At 44.0% G+C, this 17,087-nt stretch overlaps 1 protein-coding gene across 1 annotated transcript in view; it reads left to right on the forward strand.

The window, feature by feature from the left end:
• LOC103190494 (NEDD8 ultimate buster 1-like) overlaps window positions 1-16,815 on the forward strand; it is a 59,148-nt gene extending 42,333 nt beyond the window's left edge. Inside the window, exons 9-15 of the mRNA XM_042331889.1 lie at window positions 1,746-1,932; window positions 4,051-4,158; window positions 5,411-5,563; window positions 6,433-6,582; window positions 7,435-7,527; window positions 12,383-12,551; window positions 16,209-16,815. Coding sequence (XP_042187823.1) covers window positions 1,746-1,932; window positions 4,051-4,158; window positions 5,411-5,563; window positions 6,433-6,582; window positions 7,435-7,527; window positions 12,383-12,551; window positions 16,209-16,375 — 1,027 coding nt within the window. The 3' untranslated portion in view covers window positions 16,376-16,815. The remainder of the gene's footprint in view (window positions 1-1,745; window positions 1,933-4,050; window positions 4,159-5,410; window positions 5,564-6,432; window positions 6,583-7,434; window positions 7,528-12,382; window positions 12,552-16,208) is intronic.
• The last annotated feature ends 272 nt before the right edge of the window (window positions 16,816-17,087 follow it).

The raw sequence follows: 17,087 nt of genomic DNA on the forward strand, positions 1-17,087 counted from the left end.
GTTTTTAAAAGTTGTTATCGAATCGGCCTCGACCACCCTTTCAGGCAATGCGTTCCAGATTCGAACAACTCGTTGCGTGAAAAAATTTCTTCTCACCTCCCCTCTGCTTCATTTAGATACTATTTTAAATCTGTGATCTCGAGTCACCGACACACCCACCAGTGGAAACAGTTTTTCCCTTTCTAACCTATCAAATCCCCATATGATTTTGAAGACCTCCATTTAGTCTCCTCGTAACCTTCTCTGCTCCAATGAGAATAATCCCAGCCTCTCGTGCCTTTCCTCATAATCAAGGTCCCTCATTCCTGGTACCATCCTCGTAAATCTCCTCTGCACCCTTTCCAATGCCTTAACATCCTTCCTATAGTGTGGTGCCCAGAACTGGACGCAGTATTCTAACTGACCAGTGTTCATATGGTTATATATTCTATGGGTTTATATGGGTTTATATATTCTAACCAGTGTTTATATGGGTTAATCATAACCTCCTGACTCTTTTACTCTATGCCCCTATTTATAAAGCCTAGTATCCCATATGCCCTTTTTACAGCTTTATCTACCTGTCCTGCCACCTTCAAGGATTCATTTACCTGAACCCCCAGGTCTCTCTGTTCTTTCACCCCCCCCTTAAGATTGTATTACCAGCCTATATTGCCTCCCCTCATTCTTTCTTCCAAAATGCATTACCTCACATTTCTCCACATTGAAATTCATCTGCCATATCTCTGCCCATTTGACCATTCTGTCTATGTCTTCCTGCAGTTGGCTGCTATCCTTCTCACTCTTTACTACCCTACCTAACCTTGTGTTGTCCGCAAACTTGAAAATGGTACTTGCTATACCCACGTCCAGATCATTTATGTATATTAAGAAGAGCAATGGTCCTAATACCGATCCCTGGGTGACGCCACTGTACACTTCCCTCCAGTCAGAAAAGCAGCCGTTCACCACAACTCTCTGCTATCTGTCTCCCAGCCAGTTCTGGATCCAAGCTGCCACTGTCCCTTTTATACTATGGGCTTCTATCTTTCTTACAAGTCTTTCATGTGGTACTTTGTCAAACGCCTTTTGAAAGTCCATATAAATTACATCAACTGCACTACCTTCATCCACCCTCTCCGTTACCTCATCGAAAAATTCTATTAGATTTGTTAGATGATTTTTAGGCCCATTTTCACCCATTTCAGGGTGAAACCTTGGGCAAGTTTCCTTACTCCACATGCCTAATAATAATTTCTCCAAAACAAAACAATAATAAATTGGTCATTTTCAATCCACGACTGTTTGTGGGACATTGCTGTGTGCAATTGGCTGCTGCGTTTCGCCCACAAATATGCAGTCAATTCACTTTACAGTCTATTCTGTGAAGTGCTTTGAGATGTTTAGAAAATGTGAAAAGCGCTATATCAAATACAAGGATTATTATTATTATTTTGGGGATGGGGATCCTCTAGGAGATGGGGAGCCAGGGGAGCCGGGCAAAGGCAGTGGTGATAGGCTTGCGCAGCCTAGTGTGGGACTTGCACTTAGTGACTTTCAGAACATTTTGAAGGATGGGGTCAGATGCCGAACAAGGCAGAAGGGGGAGTTGGCCAAACAGGTAGGTTCGAAAGTACCATCTGTTTTAATTGTCTTCCCTTAGGGAGAATCTAATCATTCTAATCGTTCTTGACACCAATTGACCATGACTATTGGGCAGCTTGCTTTTGCTGTGGCCCCTGTTAATACCAGATATGTTTTTGCAGAAAATGTGGCTCTGAGATTCTGACCATTGTGGATAACTATGCGGTCCTGCAGCTGGAAGTGGTGTGGTGTTACGTTCATTTGGAGCAACTTGACTGTCTCCGTGATGCAGAGGATCGACTGAGGCGAGCTCAGACGCGGCTAAACAGCTGCTATGGAGAGAATCTGGAGCGACTCTACAATCTGAAAGTTTGTTTGTGTTTACCTTTACTCCGAAACCTAAAGGAGTGTGTGGGGGGTGCTTTCCAACTGTTTTTCATTAAGCATGGTAAACGTGGACAGCGATATCAATGGCAAGCATTACAGTTTTAGCTGGTTAGATTCTAGCTGAGTGGAGGTCCTGAGGTCCCCAATTCTTGGCTCTAACCAACCTGCGCCTAATACTTTCTGGAATTAGGTAAGCAGGAGAGCGTCCCTCCAGGGAGAGAGTGCGCATTCCATTCCAACAATCTATCTGGGATTTCCATGTGCAGGTGGGATGCATGGACTTCTCAGCTTGGTTTGGATACTCTTAAGCATGGAGTGATGGGTTTCTGTATGTGTCAGACATCTGACTCGAGTGAAGATGCCAGGTGGTGAAGTGAGAAGGTCGGAGAAGTAGGGAGGTGCCAGGGAGTAAATGGATTTGAATATGAGCGTGAGGATCTTGAAGTCAATCTGGGGAGCCAGTGGAGCCTGGCCAGAACTGGTGAGATGGGGGTACGGAGTTTGGTCCGGGTCAGTATGTGGGCAGCAGAGTTCTGAATGAGCTGGATTTTTTGAATAGTGGAGCTGGGGAAACCGGCGAGGAGTGTGTTTGAGTAATCCAGGGGGAGGTGACAAACGCATCCACGAGGGTTTCGGCTGCATTTGAGGTAAGGTATGGTTGGAGCCTGGCAATGTGGTGGAGGTGGAGGAAGGTGGTCCTGGTCAAGAACTGGATGTGGGGGAGGAAGGACAACTGGGGGTCAAACCGGATGCCTAGATTGTTCACTGGCTTGGTGAGTCTGAGGGAAAGCACAGGGTGGTTGAGGAATTCAGATCTGCAGGAATGAAGAGTTTGACAGGAGCCAAGGCTTCCGTCTTGTCCACATTCAGCTGCAGGAAGTTTGCACTCATCCAGGGCCTGATGTCTGCCAGACAAGCTGATAGAAGATTGGCGGACCTGGAATCGATGCTGGGGGAGGCCAAGTAGATTTGTGTGTGATCTGCAAACATGTGAAAGTTTACCACATGTCTGCAGATGACATCGCCAAGAGGGAGCATATAGCTGAGGAAAAGAAGGGGGCCAAGAATGGAGTACTGGGGTACCCCACAGGTGACCGGGTGGAGGGAGAAACCATTTGTCAAAATGAAATGGAGGCGGTTGGTTAAGTAGGACTCGGACCATGCGAGTGTGGTCTCACTAAGGTGGGTGAGGGAAGAGGATGAGGGAAGAGGTTGAGAAGGATGGCGTGGTTGACTGTTTCGAACGCGGCAGAGATATCCAGGAGGACGAGGAGGCAGAGGGAGCCCTGGTCACAGATAGAGAGGATGTCATTTGTGACTTTGACTGTTGTACACTTCAGTCTATTCAGAAATTGAACCATTTCAAGAATTTGAATCAAGGCGTCAACAACACATTTAATATAGGATCTTTCACATCCACCCGAGTCCCATTCAGTTTCCTATTGAAACCACTTTAGATTTCTTTACACTAGTTGTATTAATCATCCTCTAACTTGTAACTCCCCTATCCTCCATTACTCCCGCATTGTGGAGTCCTATAGCTCAGTGAGGGCACGTGAGAGACCTGAGCTTGATTCCCGGCAGGGCGAAATGTTAGGCAAGTTTCCTTATTCCACATGCCTCTGTTCACCTAGCAATAAGATTATTAGTAACTTGGGGATTGCTTTTCTGGGGTTAATAATAATAAATTGGTCACTTCAAACCACGACTGTCTGTGGGATACCGCTGTGCGCAATTGGTTGCCAGGTTTCGCCCACAAAATATACAGTCAATTCACTTTACAGTTAATTCTGTGAAGCGCTTTGAGACGTTTAGAGGACGTGATAAGGCGCTATATCAAATGCGAGGATTATTATTAATTACTGGCTGCAATGAATCGTGGGAAATGACAACCTGACCCGTTACTGCATGCGCAGAAGAATTTCATTTCCTATTATTCAATGCGATTCCAATGCTTGCTGGTGATGGGAATGTAGTTTTGACCTGTCTCCCCATGTGCACTCAGACTTCGCGTAAATCATATTAAATGTTATGGTCCCGACTGATGCGACTTTTGAGGACTTTACTGTAATAAGTTGCTGACGTGCTTGGCTTTCACAGGGTAACACTGCGAAAGAGCAAGTCCTATTCCTGCGTCTGAAGCTTCTTCAGGGAGTGGTGTTGTACCACAAGGGAAAACTGGATGAGACTAACAAGCACCTGAATGAGGTACAGCAGGTTTTAATTCGCGTTCCATTTTCGCCATTTTAACAAGTTTCTGTTCATCTGCTCGACGATTATCAACAATAAAGCACACTGCTATTTAGGACTCAGCCTGATTGCACTCTTGCCTCTGACTCAGAACATTGTGGGTTGATGCCCATGAAAGGACTATGAGTCTAGTCTGGGGTGTCACTGCAGGGCATTTTGTGCAGGAAGGAGCGTGGTGGGGAAGCACATCATTATCGGCAGCACAGTCCTTTGGATGAGATGTTAAGCTGAGAGCCCATCTGCCTGTTTAGACGGACCCTAAAAATCCAATGTCATTGCCAGAAACAGAAGGGAGTTTCTCTCTCCTGGTGTCATGGCCAACAATCCCCCATACAAAATTGATCATTCACTTCAAAGCTGTTTATGGTATATTGCCGTACTCAAAATTGACTACCGTGTCTGCCTAGAAAACCTACCAACTATACAGTAAATCGTGTGAGGCACTTTGAGACAGTTCAGTGTGATAAGGTGCACTGGAGAGGGTGCAAAGGAGATTCACAAGGATGATCCTAGAACTGAGAGGTAATACCTTTCAGGAAAGGCTGAAAATATGTCGACTCTTCTCTTGAAAAGAGGAGGGTAAGGGGTGACCTGATAGAGGTTTTTAAAATTATGAAAGGTTTTGATAAGGTAGACATAGGGAAGATGTTTCCACTTGTGGGGGAGACCCAAACCAGGGGCCATCAATATAAAATAGTTACAAATAGATCAAATAGGAAAGTTAGAAGAAATTTCTTCACATAGAGAGTAATGGGAATGTGGAATATGCTACCACAAGGAGTTGTTGAGGCAAATAGCATAGATGTATTTAGGGGAAGCTAGATAGGTACATGAGGGAGAAAGGAATAGGAGGTTATAATAATAATAACAATACTTGCATTTGACATAGCACTTTTTCACGTCTTCTAGACGTCTCAAATGCTTGAAGGCTTAGTTGAGGAAGGCCAGGAGGAGGCTCATGTGGAACATAAACCAGTTGGGCCGAATGGCCTGTTTCTGTGCTGTATATTCTAATGTATTCTAATGTATTAAGTGCAAGGGTTATTATTATTTAAAACTGTAGTCATGTATTGTGCTAAAGGAAGGTGTTATCAATAGTTATAGATAATAATATGGGCAGAAATGGCAAACCGTTGAAGGATATTGGATGTCTGAATTTGTCCAATGTTTTTCATGCACACCTTTCTCTCTTTTGTTCGTCTCTCTTCAGGCGGAAATGTTATTGAGGAAGCTTTCTGTGGACGACACAAAGGTGACTAAGCTTATGACCTTTGGGTTCACAGCCCAGGAGGCACGCCTAGGTTTGCGAGCATGTGAGGATGATATAGAATCAGCTGCATCCCACATCTATCAGCGGAGAGAGGTAACTTTGTCTTTACAATTTCTCCCATTCCTTGGGTCTTCCCCGGCTCTTGCCAATGTTCAGATTACTACTCCTCCTCTTCGACTGTGCCTTCGGCCACCCTCCTACCCTTCCTACCCTCCCTTATCCCCACCCCCCACTTTGCTTGGGTCAAATCCCTGACTTGGGACGTCCTCCCGACGTGAAAGGTGCTACACAAATGTAATTTTGAATTGTATTGTGCTACAATAACTTGCATTAATATAGCGCATTCCCTTCTCAATCCTCATTGGCTCCCACTTCTCCTTACCCCACCCCCTCCCCAGCTCGGGTGAAGCTCTTTGAGACATGAAAGGCGCTGTGTTTTGTAGTAAAGGTATGTGATGATTAATTGTCTGCGTTTAATTGTTATTATCAATTATCTGGGGGAAAAATAAACATTGATGTCAGTTGAAAATTTTAACAAAATAAATAAAAATCTAATGCAGAATAAAGGATTATTATTTTATAATTTTATTTAATTTAATGACGTGATAAAGTCACCATATCAAATGCAAGGACAATTATTGTTTTATAGTTAATAAAGAAGTAGTAGTAGTAATCTGTTTAGGCTTTTAAGGGCCGATTCAAGACCTTTCTCTTCAACCGTGTCTTAGGTTATCTTACCACCAACAACCCTTTCCCTCCACCCCTCTTGACTCCAACCCACAGCATGGATGCAAACCCTTAACTGCTCAATTGCTTGGGATGTCATTCCGATGGAAAATGTGCTATAAAAATGCAATTTGTTGTTGTAGTCCTAATCTATTACTACAGATTATTTAGTAAAATAGAGTTCTATGACTCACTTATGCTTGCTTTGATTTTTATATATTCTGACCACTTTGCAGGATAAAGCTGAAATCAGGAAGAAGGAGAGGATGGAGAGGAAAAGGAAAAAGCAGGAAGCGATAAACTCTCTGATGGCCAGGGGATTTTCAGAAAACGCTGCCACTAAGGCATTTAGATCAGCAAATAATAACTTCAAGCGAGCCCTGGATGTCAGTATATATGTGTGTGTGTGTGTCTATATATATATATATATATATATATTTATAGCGCTCTGAGACGATACCCTGTATAAAGGGTGCTGTATAAATGCAAGTTGCTGTGATTGTTGTCTTATCTGATAACACCTTTTATTTGATGCCTTTCACGTCAGGAGGATGTCTTGGGTGCAAATTGTTGATTGTCCAGGGCCTTGGAACGTCCTCCCGATGTGAAAGGTGCTGTACAATTGTTGTTTACAAGCACTTACTGTACTGTAGACTTGAGTGACGGTGTAATTATGCCCCCTGTGGAGTTTTGCCTGACTTTGTTCTTGCTAGGAAAACAAACCAATGCAGGTTATGTTTGTATAGGAAACCTTTCACATTGGGAGAACATGCCCTTAACACGGCTGGTAAGCAAACCAGTGGGGAGGTGGTCCTTGGGAAGGGGAGGTAAGCAGGGTCTCCTTGGAGCTGAGATGGCTGGCAATGGAATATCAGAATTGAGCCAGCCCTCTGTGGTGGTAACAGTTGTCTGGTCCCTGAACCAAGTGGGTGCAAAGGACTCCTGTGCACTGCTGATGGCAGCCCAGTTAGGCTGGCTCATTGACAGGACTACATATTTTCGTGTCTTAATTTACGGTATGAAACCTTTGTGCATTACAATCAAAACCATGCTCTACGGCTGAGTGTCTTGTGTACCGCTATTCTCTTGCAACAGCCACGTGAAATGCTGGTTGATGATTCCCATTTGCTCTACATCAGAAGCCATGTTGTTTGGCTGCCTCTGCTATGCATGAACCAAGAGTCTTTGAATGTTTTGGTACGGATTTGTTTTAAACCACTTGCAAACTTTCTTTTTAGATACTTGAAAACAGTCCTGAACTGTCTCATCCAGAGGATGATCTGCCCGGGCCAAGTCACCAAGTCCAAATTACTGAGGAAACTATTAACCAGGTATTAAACGTGTTTGTTCTATGGCCGCTTACAAACAGTCGTTCACAAACTCATGTTGGTCTATTGTGTTGCTCCATCACACCTCTGTCTTAAATCGTCCAAATTGGAAGTGCGCATTGTGGGATTGCTTTGCTGTACTGCAAAGGGCTCAATGGAGCAGCCTGGCAAAAAGCTTGCAAAATGTGCAGGATAATCTAGTTAGCAGGTCCGCAAATCCTCGAGTTTGATCTCTACCATGTCTGATGGAAGTTTGTGCTAATCTGCCAATATCTACTGCTGTCTTTACTTTTGGATTTTATGTTTTTAACAATATTTCATATAATAATAATGACAATAATGTGGAATCCTGTAGCTCCGTAGTTAGAGCACTCACTTTGCATACAAGAGACCTGGGTTCAATTCCCGGCAGGGTGAGATCTTGGGCAAGTTTCCTTACTCTACACGCCTGATAATAATCCCTCAAGAAAAAAAAACAATAATAAATTGGTCACTTCAAACCACGACTGTTTGTTGGACACTGCTGTGCGCAATTGGCTGCCGCATTTTGCCCTCAACAAAATACAGTCAATTCATTTTACAGTCTATTCTGTGAAGCGCTTTGAGACGTCTAGAAGCCGTGAAAAGTGCTATATCAAATTATTATTATAATATTTGAAGTGGCGATTGGCAATCCATGTTCTATCTGGCTTCTAAAACATAAATACATAAGACCAAGTTAGACGAAAAAAGTCCAAGGTCCATCTCGTTCGCTTTCCACCTTGCTGGTGGTCGCATGCACATATGTCCCAAACTACCTATGTACTATATCCTATAATGTTATTTCCTAAAAGAAAACTATCTAATCTGTGTTTGAAAGAATCAACACTTCCTGCTTCAACCTTCTCTCTAGGGAGCCTGTTCCACAGGTTCAGTATTTGCTAATTGAAACAGTGTTTGCGTAGATTTGTTCTGAATTTACCTCCCTTCAATCGCTGCCTGTGTCCTCTGGTTTTACTATTCTGGACAAGTTGAAACAGCCTGTTATGAACTATATTGTCTTGCCCCTTTAGAATATTAAAGACAGCAAGCAATCCTGAATCTTCTCTTTTCCAGGGTGAACATGTCTAATTTACTTAGTTGCACCTCAGAGTACAGTCCCTCCATTCCCTCAACCATTTTGGTTGCCTCCCTCTGTATCTTCTCGATTTCTTCAATATCAACAACAACAAGATTCCATTTATAGAGCGCCTTTCACGTCAGGAGGACGTCCCAAGGCGCTGCACAGTTGGGTCATGACCCGAGCAGGGGTGAAATGGTCAGGGTGAGGGGAGGGAAGGGAGGGAGAGAGGAGGGGGGAAATGGTCAGGGTGAGGGGAGGGAAGGGAGGGAGCGAGGAGGAGGAAGAGAGTCGAGAGGGGAGCTGAAGGGAAGGGAAAATATCCTTTTTGTACTGCGGCGAACAGAATGTACACAATACTATTAAGTATGGTCTCATCAATGATTTATACAGTGACAGGATTACCTCACTATTTCAGCTTGCTATAGATCTTTTGATACATCCCAACATCTGGTTTGCTTTATGGACTGCCACAGAGCATCGTTGGGAGAGCTTCAATTTATTGTCAAGCAGGACCCCCAGGTCCTTTTCACTTTCCATGCAGGTTTTCTTCCTTCTGTTCAAATATTAGTCCCTTCAAGGATTTTTTGTCCCCATGTTAAGTACTTTACATTTCTCCACATTGAATTTCATCTGCCACCGATCTGCCCAATTCCCAAGTATGTTCAAGTCCTCCTGGAACCCATCTTGTTCAGCTTCGCAATCTAACACCTTCATTAGCTTGGGGTCATCTGTAAACTTAGCGTCTGTGCTTGCAACTCGTTCCAGATATTATAAAAATATTAAACAAAAGAGGTTCCAAAACAGACCTCTGTTGAACTCCAATGGTAACATTTTCCCAGTCTGATGACATTCCCTGTACCACCACCCTCTGGGTTCTTCCGGTCAACCAGTTGTGTATCCGTTGTAATATACCTCCACTGATTCCCGCTTTCTTTACTTTCGGCACCAGCCTCTCAAGAGGAACTGTATCAAAGGCCTTACTGAAATCCAGATATATATCCACATCCTTAACCTTATCAAGCTGCCTTGTCACACATCAAAGAAAACCAGTAAATTAGATTGGCAAGATCTCCCCTTCATGAACCCATATTGGCTATAATTTATGGTTTTATTTTTGTTACCTTTCTTAAAAATAGGAGTAACATCTGCCTGTTTCCAGTCCACCGGCACCTCTCCAGTATTCAGTGATTTTCGCATTTCTGCGACTTCCTCCTTTAATTCTTTAAAGATTCTTGGATACAATTTATCCAGCCCCTGAGATTTATTTACCTAAGTTTGCACAGCTGCTTGGCAACTATGAATGAATATGAATAGTGTTCCAACTTTCCTCTGCGACATCCTTGAGTTCTCTTTTTAGGTCAGATAGGTTACCCGTCTCCTCCTTGGTACATACTGATGCAAAAGACTTATTTAGCACTTCTGCAGCCTGTGCAGCAATATTTGTCATGTTCTCTCCCGAACTCACCTTCAGTGGCCCTATTCCATTGCTTGTTTTTCTTTTACTCTTAATGTAATGTAACTAAAAAACTTTTTGATATTATCCTTCACATCTCTTGCCATGTTCAATTCAAAGCTTTTCTTTGCTATTCTGATGCCTTTTTTGTAGTCATGGCATGGCTTCTGGTATTGAATCCGACTTAATTCTGTGCCATTTTCCTTCATGGCTTTAAATGCCTTTTTTTCCCTTTTTATGATTTGCTTTGTAGCCCCATCCAACCAGGCAGGAGTGCCTTTAAGCTTGGAATCTTTGCTTCTCATGGGTACACGTTGTTCCATTGCCTTCATAATCACCTCCTTGAAGGAACTCATAGGTCCTCCTCCCCCACTGCCATATTTAAGCCTGCCAGGCCTACGCTGACTGAACTTCCCAAGCGCACAAAGTCAGTCCCCATGGCAATTTGTTTAGGTTTTATAATCTCACCAGTTCTTGTGATGTCAAATGTGACTGTATTGTGATCGCTGTTGCTTAATGCTTCTCCCACCTTTATGTTAGAGATTTGCTCATCCCTATTACTCATTATCAAATCCAAGATGTTATTTCCCCTTGTTGGCTCTTTCACAAACTGAGTCATAAAGCAGTCTTCCTTTAACTCTAGAAACCCCTTCCCTACCTTACCAGTAGACACATTATTATCCCAATCAATTTCAGGTAAGTTTAAAATCTCCAACTACTATGGTTGGTCCTTTGCTAGTTGCCTTCCTTATCTCATCCCACAGTTCCAGATCAAGGCTTTCACCCTTGCTTGGGGGTCTATAGCAAACCCCCAATAATAGCTTATCTCTGTTGCCATCTTTTAATTCTTCCAAAAATGATTCTGTGTCTGCCTTTCCTTTTTTATATTCGCCTACTTGTGTCTCAATAAGGGAGCTTATATATAGTGCCACACCTCATCCTCTTCTCCTGATACAGTCCCTCCTAAACAGTCTATAGCCTTTCAGATGCGTATCCCAAATTGATTGGATTCATTCCACCATGTCTCAGTGATGCTAATGATGTTCAATCTGTCACCCCTGACAAAACCTTCCAGATCACGCATCTTGTTTGTCAGACTTCTTGCATCAATGCAAATACAGCTCCATTGTTTTGCCTTCCCCATTTACTGTATAAGCATTTTTTGTTTCTTTTTCACCAACCTTTCGAGTTAAACCCATTACACTGGCAAGCCTTAAGGTTTTCCCTAATTGGTTCGGGTGCTCCCTTACATCTACCGCAACCACCCCTGTGCCTAGTTTAAACATTCCCTAGCTAAACTATTTATCCTGTCTGCCAACACCTCCACCGCCACGCATTTGTTTAGGTGGAGCCCATTCAGTCTGTATAGACCATTCCGAAAGGTGCCCCATTGTTTGAGGAAACGAAAGCCTGACTCCCTATACCACGCATTGGTCTGCCTATTTACCCTCTGTCTTTCCTCACAAGCATGAGATATGGGTACTATTTCGGAAAATACTATGCTTGAAGTCTTCCCTTTAGCTTCATTCCTAATGCTCTAAATTTACCCTAACCTCTGGTCTACTTCTATTTATGTAATTTCTTCCCGCATGAACAACTACAATAGGTTCCTTACCTGCTCCCTGTAGCATTTGGTCAACCTAAGTTTAAAACTATAATTTAAGTACTTGTCAGAAGTTCATAAGAGGAGTTCAGATCAAAAAGGTCCTGCAACCCATTTAATTTCAGCCTTCCTGGACAGTTGCCCTACTGTCCATACAGCATTAAGTTGTTATTCAAATGAGACCAGCATCCTGTAACCTGTTCCCGTCGTTAAACACCCTCTGGCTAAAGAAATGCTTCCCAGTGCCTGTCCTGAAATGGATTTTGTGACCCTAACCACATCTGCAATGTACAGGGAGACTACATTGTGTAGAATTCCATGCATTCCACCTACACATGGAAATCCCAGAGATAAATTGTTGGAATGGAACGTGCACTCTCTCCCTGGAGGGACACATCCTGCTTACCTAATTCCAGAAAGTATTAAGTGCAGGTTGTCAGGCGCCAAGGCTTGGGGAACCAGGAGTGTGTGTTGGGGTACTGCGGGAGTTGAGTCTTTTATGGGGGTACTTTAAATTCAATAAATGTTCACAATTCTTTTCTTTCTCCTGCAGAGAAAAATCAAGCAACAACAGTTTTAGTTTAGCGGAGTGGCAAAGTATTTATCAAGATTTTGTTTTTTGCGAACAGTTTCTGAGCCACTTAAAATTACACCATTGTCTTTGTACCCCCTTCCTTTCCCCGCCTGTATTTAAATCTAGGTGGCATTTCTGGGTTTTGATCACTCTGCTGCCGAGATTGCCCTCAGGAGGTTTCACGGGGACGTGGAGCGGTCGGTTCAGGCCCTAATAGCTCACGACGGATTTCTTCCTTCAAGTCTCCTGAATTCACCGTCGTCATCGTCACCAGAGGACATGGAGGTGGATGAGGGTACGATTGTTGCTGTTAATGAGAATTACCTATATTTGCAGATGTTAAGCATTGACACTCTCCTGCATTTATTCATACTTTTAATAATAATAATCCTTGCATTTGTTATAGTACCTTATCAAGTCGTTGAGACATCTCAAACCGCTTCACGGATTGTATTGTATTTTAAGGTCTCTGCTTAAATGAGCACCTTAGAAGTATGAATAAATGCAGGATAAGATCTCTGCTTAAATGAGCACTTTGAGTAGTTTCACATGAATTGGAGGTTCGTAGATTGATCAGAAAGGAGCAGGCTGGCTTTCGTTCTCATGAGGAACGTGTGGGATTGGTTGTGGTTCTTGTATCAGACAATAGAATGTCGTGACGGTAAAGGGAAACCCATCTATGTTGCGTTCATCGACTTCCGCAAGGCCCGTCCCACCATTCTGCCTTCTGCCCCCACCCTCTGGAACTCCATCCCGTATTTCCTCCGCTTCACCCCCTCCCTTGCCTCCTTCAAGATCCATCTCAAGACCTCTTCGACTGTGTTTTCAATCACCCTACTTCCCCCCCCTCCCACGCCCTCCACCTTCCCCAATCTCGAACCTCAGCTTGAGTCCAAAACTCTGACTCTCCTGCACCACAAAGCGAAGGCAGATGAGTCCTCATCTCCCATCATGATGGTATGATCAGCACCTGATTTCAGTATTGCACCACAAGAAGGTTGTAAGGGCACATCCAGAGAAAGAAACAGACCAGTATAGCCTTAATAGAGAACCATGGTTTCTAGGAATCAAGGGTTGCCTGCTTTCCGATGGCGTCCCCTAACTATCTTTCATGGAACTGCAGGAGTGTCTGGGACACCCAAGTCTGCTGGTCACGGGGGAAGTAAATTTGCGCCAATTGCTCTCTACTCAGCCCAAAATGCTGTATTCTGTTGAGAGAACGATCTTCCCTTCATTTCATGGCAGCCCACACAAAGTTGAGTGTGGGGGGAGGGGAAAGAGGTTGGGCTCCTCCCTCCCTGAGATTTAATTGAATTTAATCAACTCCCTTTCACGTGCGACCCTGGTATCTGGGAGCAAACATTTATCACGTTTGTCTGAGGACGAGACTCCCTCCCCCTTCACAAGAGAATGAATGTTCCTCTTGGCTTGTCTTTCAGCTCTCAAGCCTCTATTTCTGGGAGAGGAGGGGACTTTCCCCACGGGAGCAGTGGCTCTGTTTGGGATCTCCATAAGTGGGCCTTTTAGAACTCCTTTTAATTTAACCAGGAGTAAAGTGTGTTCCCCTTCTGCTCCTGATGAATCACACATATTGTATTACTAGAAGTAATTTGAAAGGTTGAAAGTCATGATACAAGCTTATATCTAGAAATAGCCTCCCTTTTTGCATCCATTGATAAACTCTGAAATAAATATTGTACACAATTCAACAAGGTAATGTCCATTAGCTCCTGACAATTTGTACCTATCTGGTTTCCTTTAGGATAGTCTAACCACCTGGAGATGTAGAATACAGAAGAGAATAGAGGAATAGGAGGGATGGTTGGGAGCTTGTGTGGAGTATAAACACCGGCACTGACTGGTTAACCTGTCCTGTCCTGTATCACTCAGTGATACTCCACCAAGTTTGTGCTACTGAAGTCTTGCAAGTAATTACTCAGGAGTCCCATAGCATAGTGGTTGGTGTACTTATCTCTCAAGCAAGAGTACCCGAGTTCAATTCCCGGGCAGGGTGAAATCTTAGACACGCCTATGTTTACCTAGCATTAAGTAGTTTGTTATTTGATTGGCGAATCACTTTCTGGGGATAATAATCAACAACAACAACTTGCATTTACATAGTGCCCTTCACGCGGGGTAGCATTGCCAGTGGAGTCTGGCAACGAGCCAAGGGAGAGAGGGAGTGGGGCGGTGACCATAAGCACAATCAAAAAGGAAGGTCTTTAGGTGGGATTTGATGATGGGGAGGGAGGAGGCAAGGTGGACAGATCGAGGGAGAGAGTTACAGAGCTTCAGGGAGTAGTGACTGAAGGCATGGCCACCGTTGGTGGAGCGGAGGGCACAATATGACTTATTGTCATAAGGAGGCCGGAGCCAGCCGAGCGGAAACAGTAGGTGGTGGAGTGGGGGGTAGGCAGGGAGGTGCGAGGAATGAAGTGATTTGAAAGCGAGTGAGAAGATTTTAAAAGTCAATTAATTCAGTGATTGGGAGCCAGAGGATTCTGGCAAGGATTCTGGAGGCGGCCTCTATCTCGGAGATGAAGAAATCCAAGACTTCTTTGCACTTGACATTTGATGTTAGGATTGAAGGTGCTTGATGGGGTTCGGGGTGGAGGTGGTGGGTGGTGGAGAACAGAATTTTGCAGTCGTTTTTGACCTCCAGAACGACCTGAGTAGAATGCAGTTTTGGTTTGTGAGAGGGAGTGGCGTTTGGTGTGAAGATGTTTGAGCTAGCGGTGAACCATGAAGCTGGTTTTGTGCCATCTGCGCTCCAGCAACCGGGTTTGTGATTTGAGAGAGCAGAGTTGACTATTGTACCAGGAGGAGTGGACAGGTTTGGTGATGATCCTGGATTTCAGGGGGACAAGCGAATTAAAGGTGGAGGAGGAGTGATTGTTTAACAGCTTGATGGCTGCATCAGGATCACTGCTGGTGGAAGGCCAGAGGGTGTTAGGTCCATGGATGAGAGGGCGTTTGTGCGGGACTCGGGCGGAGGCTTTCTCCATTGGGGGAAAAAGATTTTGGAGAGCTTGGAGGAGAGAGAGAGATAGGCGAGGACAGGGAAATGAAAAAGTAGTCAGAGATGGGCTTGTCCCTGATGGACAGACCAGTCTAGGCCATGTGTGACTATGAGGTTAAGAGGGTGGCTACAGTTGTGGTTCGAGGAATTAATATGGAGGGTGAAGTTTAGGGTGGAGAGGAGGGCAGTGAAATCAGAGGAGATGGGCAGGAGGAGTTGAGGTGAAAGTTCAAGTCGTCCATGATGAACAAGCGTTCCGTGAAGAGGGACAGGAATGAGAGGAGACAGGAGATACCCTTGAGGAAGAAGCCAGGAGGTTTGGGGGGGTCGGTTAACTAGGAGAATTTGTTAATTGTGCAGATCTGTGGAGTCCTGTAGATCAGTGGTTAAAGCAATTACCTCGCAAGAGTGAGGACCTGGGTTCGATTCCTAGCAGGGTGAAATGTTCAGCAAGTTTCCTTACTCCACTCTGTTTACCTAGTAGTAAGTAGGAACCCGGTTGTCAGTCGATTGGTGGATTGCTTTTCCGGGGGTAATAATTCGTTCAAAAAAAAATTTGGTAATTTAATCCAAGAGATTAAATTATCAAGGGTCCTGGAGTCAAGGGTGGAGGCATATTGGTCACTCAATCCACAAATGTTTGTGGAATCCTGCTGTGCGCAATTGGCAGCTGCGTTTCGCCCACAAAATACAGTCACTCCACTTTAAAGTATATTCTGTGAAGCACTTTGAAACTTATCAACAACTGAATAAGATGCTATTTCAAATGCAAGTATTATTATTACTTCAAAAACAGAAGTCGCTGGGAACACTCAGCAGATCAGGCAGCATCTATGGAGAAAGGAAAATGAGTCAACGTTTCGTCAGAACTCTTGATTTCAGATTTCCAGCATCTGCAGTATTTTGTATCTTGTACTTCATTTGGTCTTGCAGGTGAGTCTGCGGAGGAAAGGCGAAAGGAACGCGAAATCGTGGAAGAGGTGTTAGCAGACATTCCCGAGCACGAGGAGGACTACTTGGATATGACTCTGGAGGAGGAGAAGGAAGTGATTTACAAGTACAAAAGCTGGCTACAGGGTTCACAGCAATCCACGTCCTAAGCATCTGCAAGAGGAGCCGAGTTCCACCTGCCTTCATTTGATCACTCGTCGACTTTAGCTTTAATTTTTAGCAGTGATTTTGAACACACCGGACTAGTGTTTTGGCATGTTGAGATTCTGTATTTGTTCTTTATTTTAAATCAACTGTGCTTTTCGTGCAGTGATTTGCACCTCAGTAACACTCCGCTCGTCTTAAGTAAGACTGGACTCACTTTACCAGCAAAGGTTTTCTAGTTTCCGATGTGGGAGGGGGATTTGGGTGTGGGAGGAGAAATACTACTTGGTACAGTAAGCGCCAGGGCTCGTTATAATGGCTTGTGGATCTGAAGGATGATTTTGATGGCTGTTGGAGCCCATGTTAAATGGCACTGCTATAGGGGACTTTCCTTAATTTTCTCTTTTTATCCTCTTAATTAATTAATTAATTAATTGGGGTTCCCAAGTCTGGGCTCTTGCCAACTTGTACATAAAACTCTGCAGAATTAGGTAAACAGGATACATCCTTCCAGGGAGAGAGTACACATTCCATTTCAGCAATCTATCTCTGAGATTTCCATGTGAAGGTAGGATGAATGAAAATCTCAATTTGGTTTGGATATGCTTAAGCATGGTGATGGGTTTCCGCATGTTTCAGACATCCACCCGGTTGACCAAAGAAAATCCTCCTTTTTCTCCCTCCCATTTCCACTCCCAAAATCCTTCCCTCCCCCAC

This window comes from Callorhinchus milii, unplaced genomic scaffold (genome assembly GCF_018977255.1).
Source record: "Callorhinchus milii isolate IMCB2004 unplaced genomic scaffold, IMCB_Cmil_1.0 Scaffold2, whole genome shotgun sequence".
NCBI lineage: Eukaryota > Metazoa > Chordata > Chondrichthyes > Chimaeriformes > Callorhinchidae > Callorhinchus > Callorhinchus milii.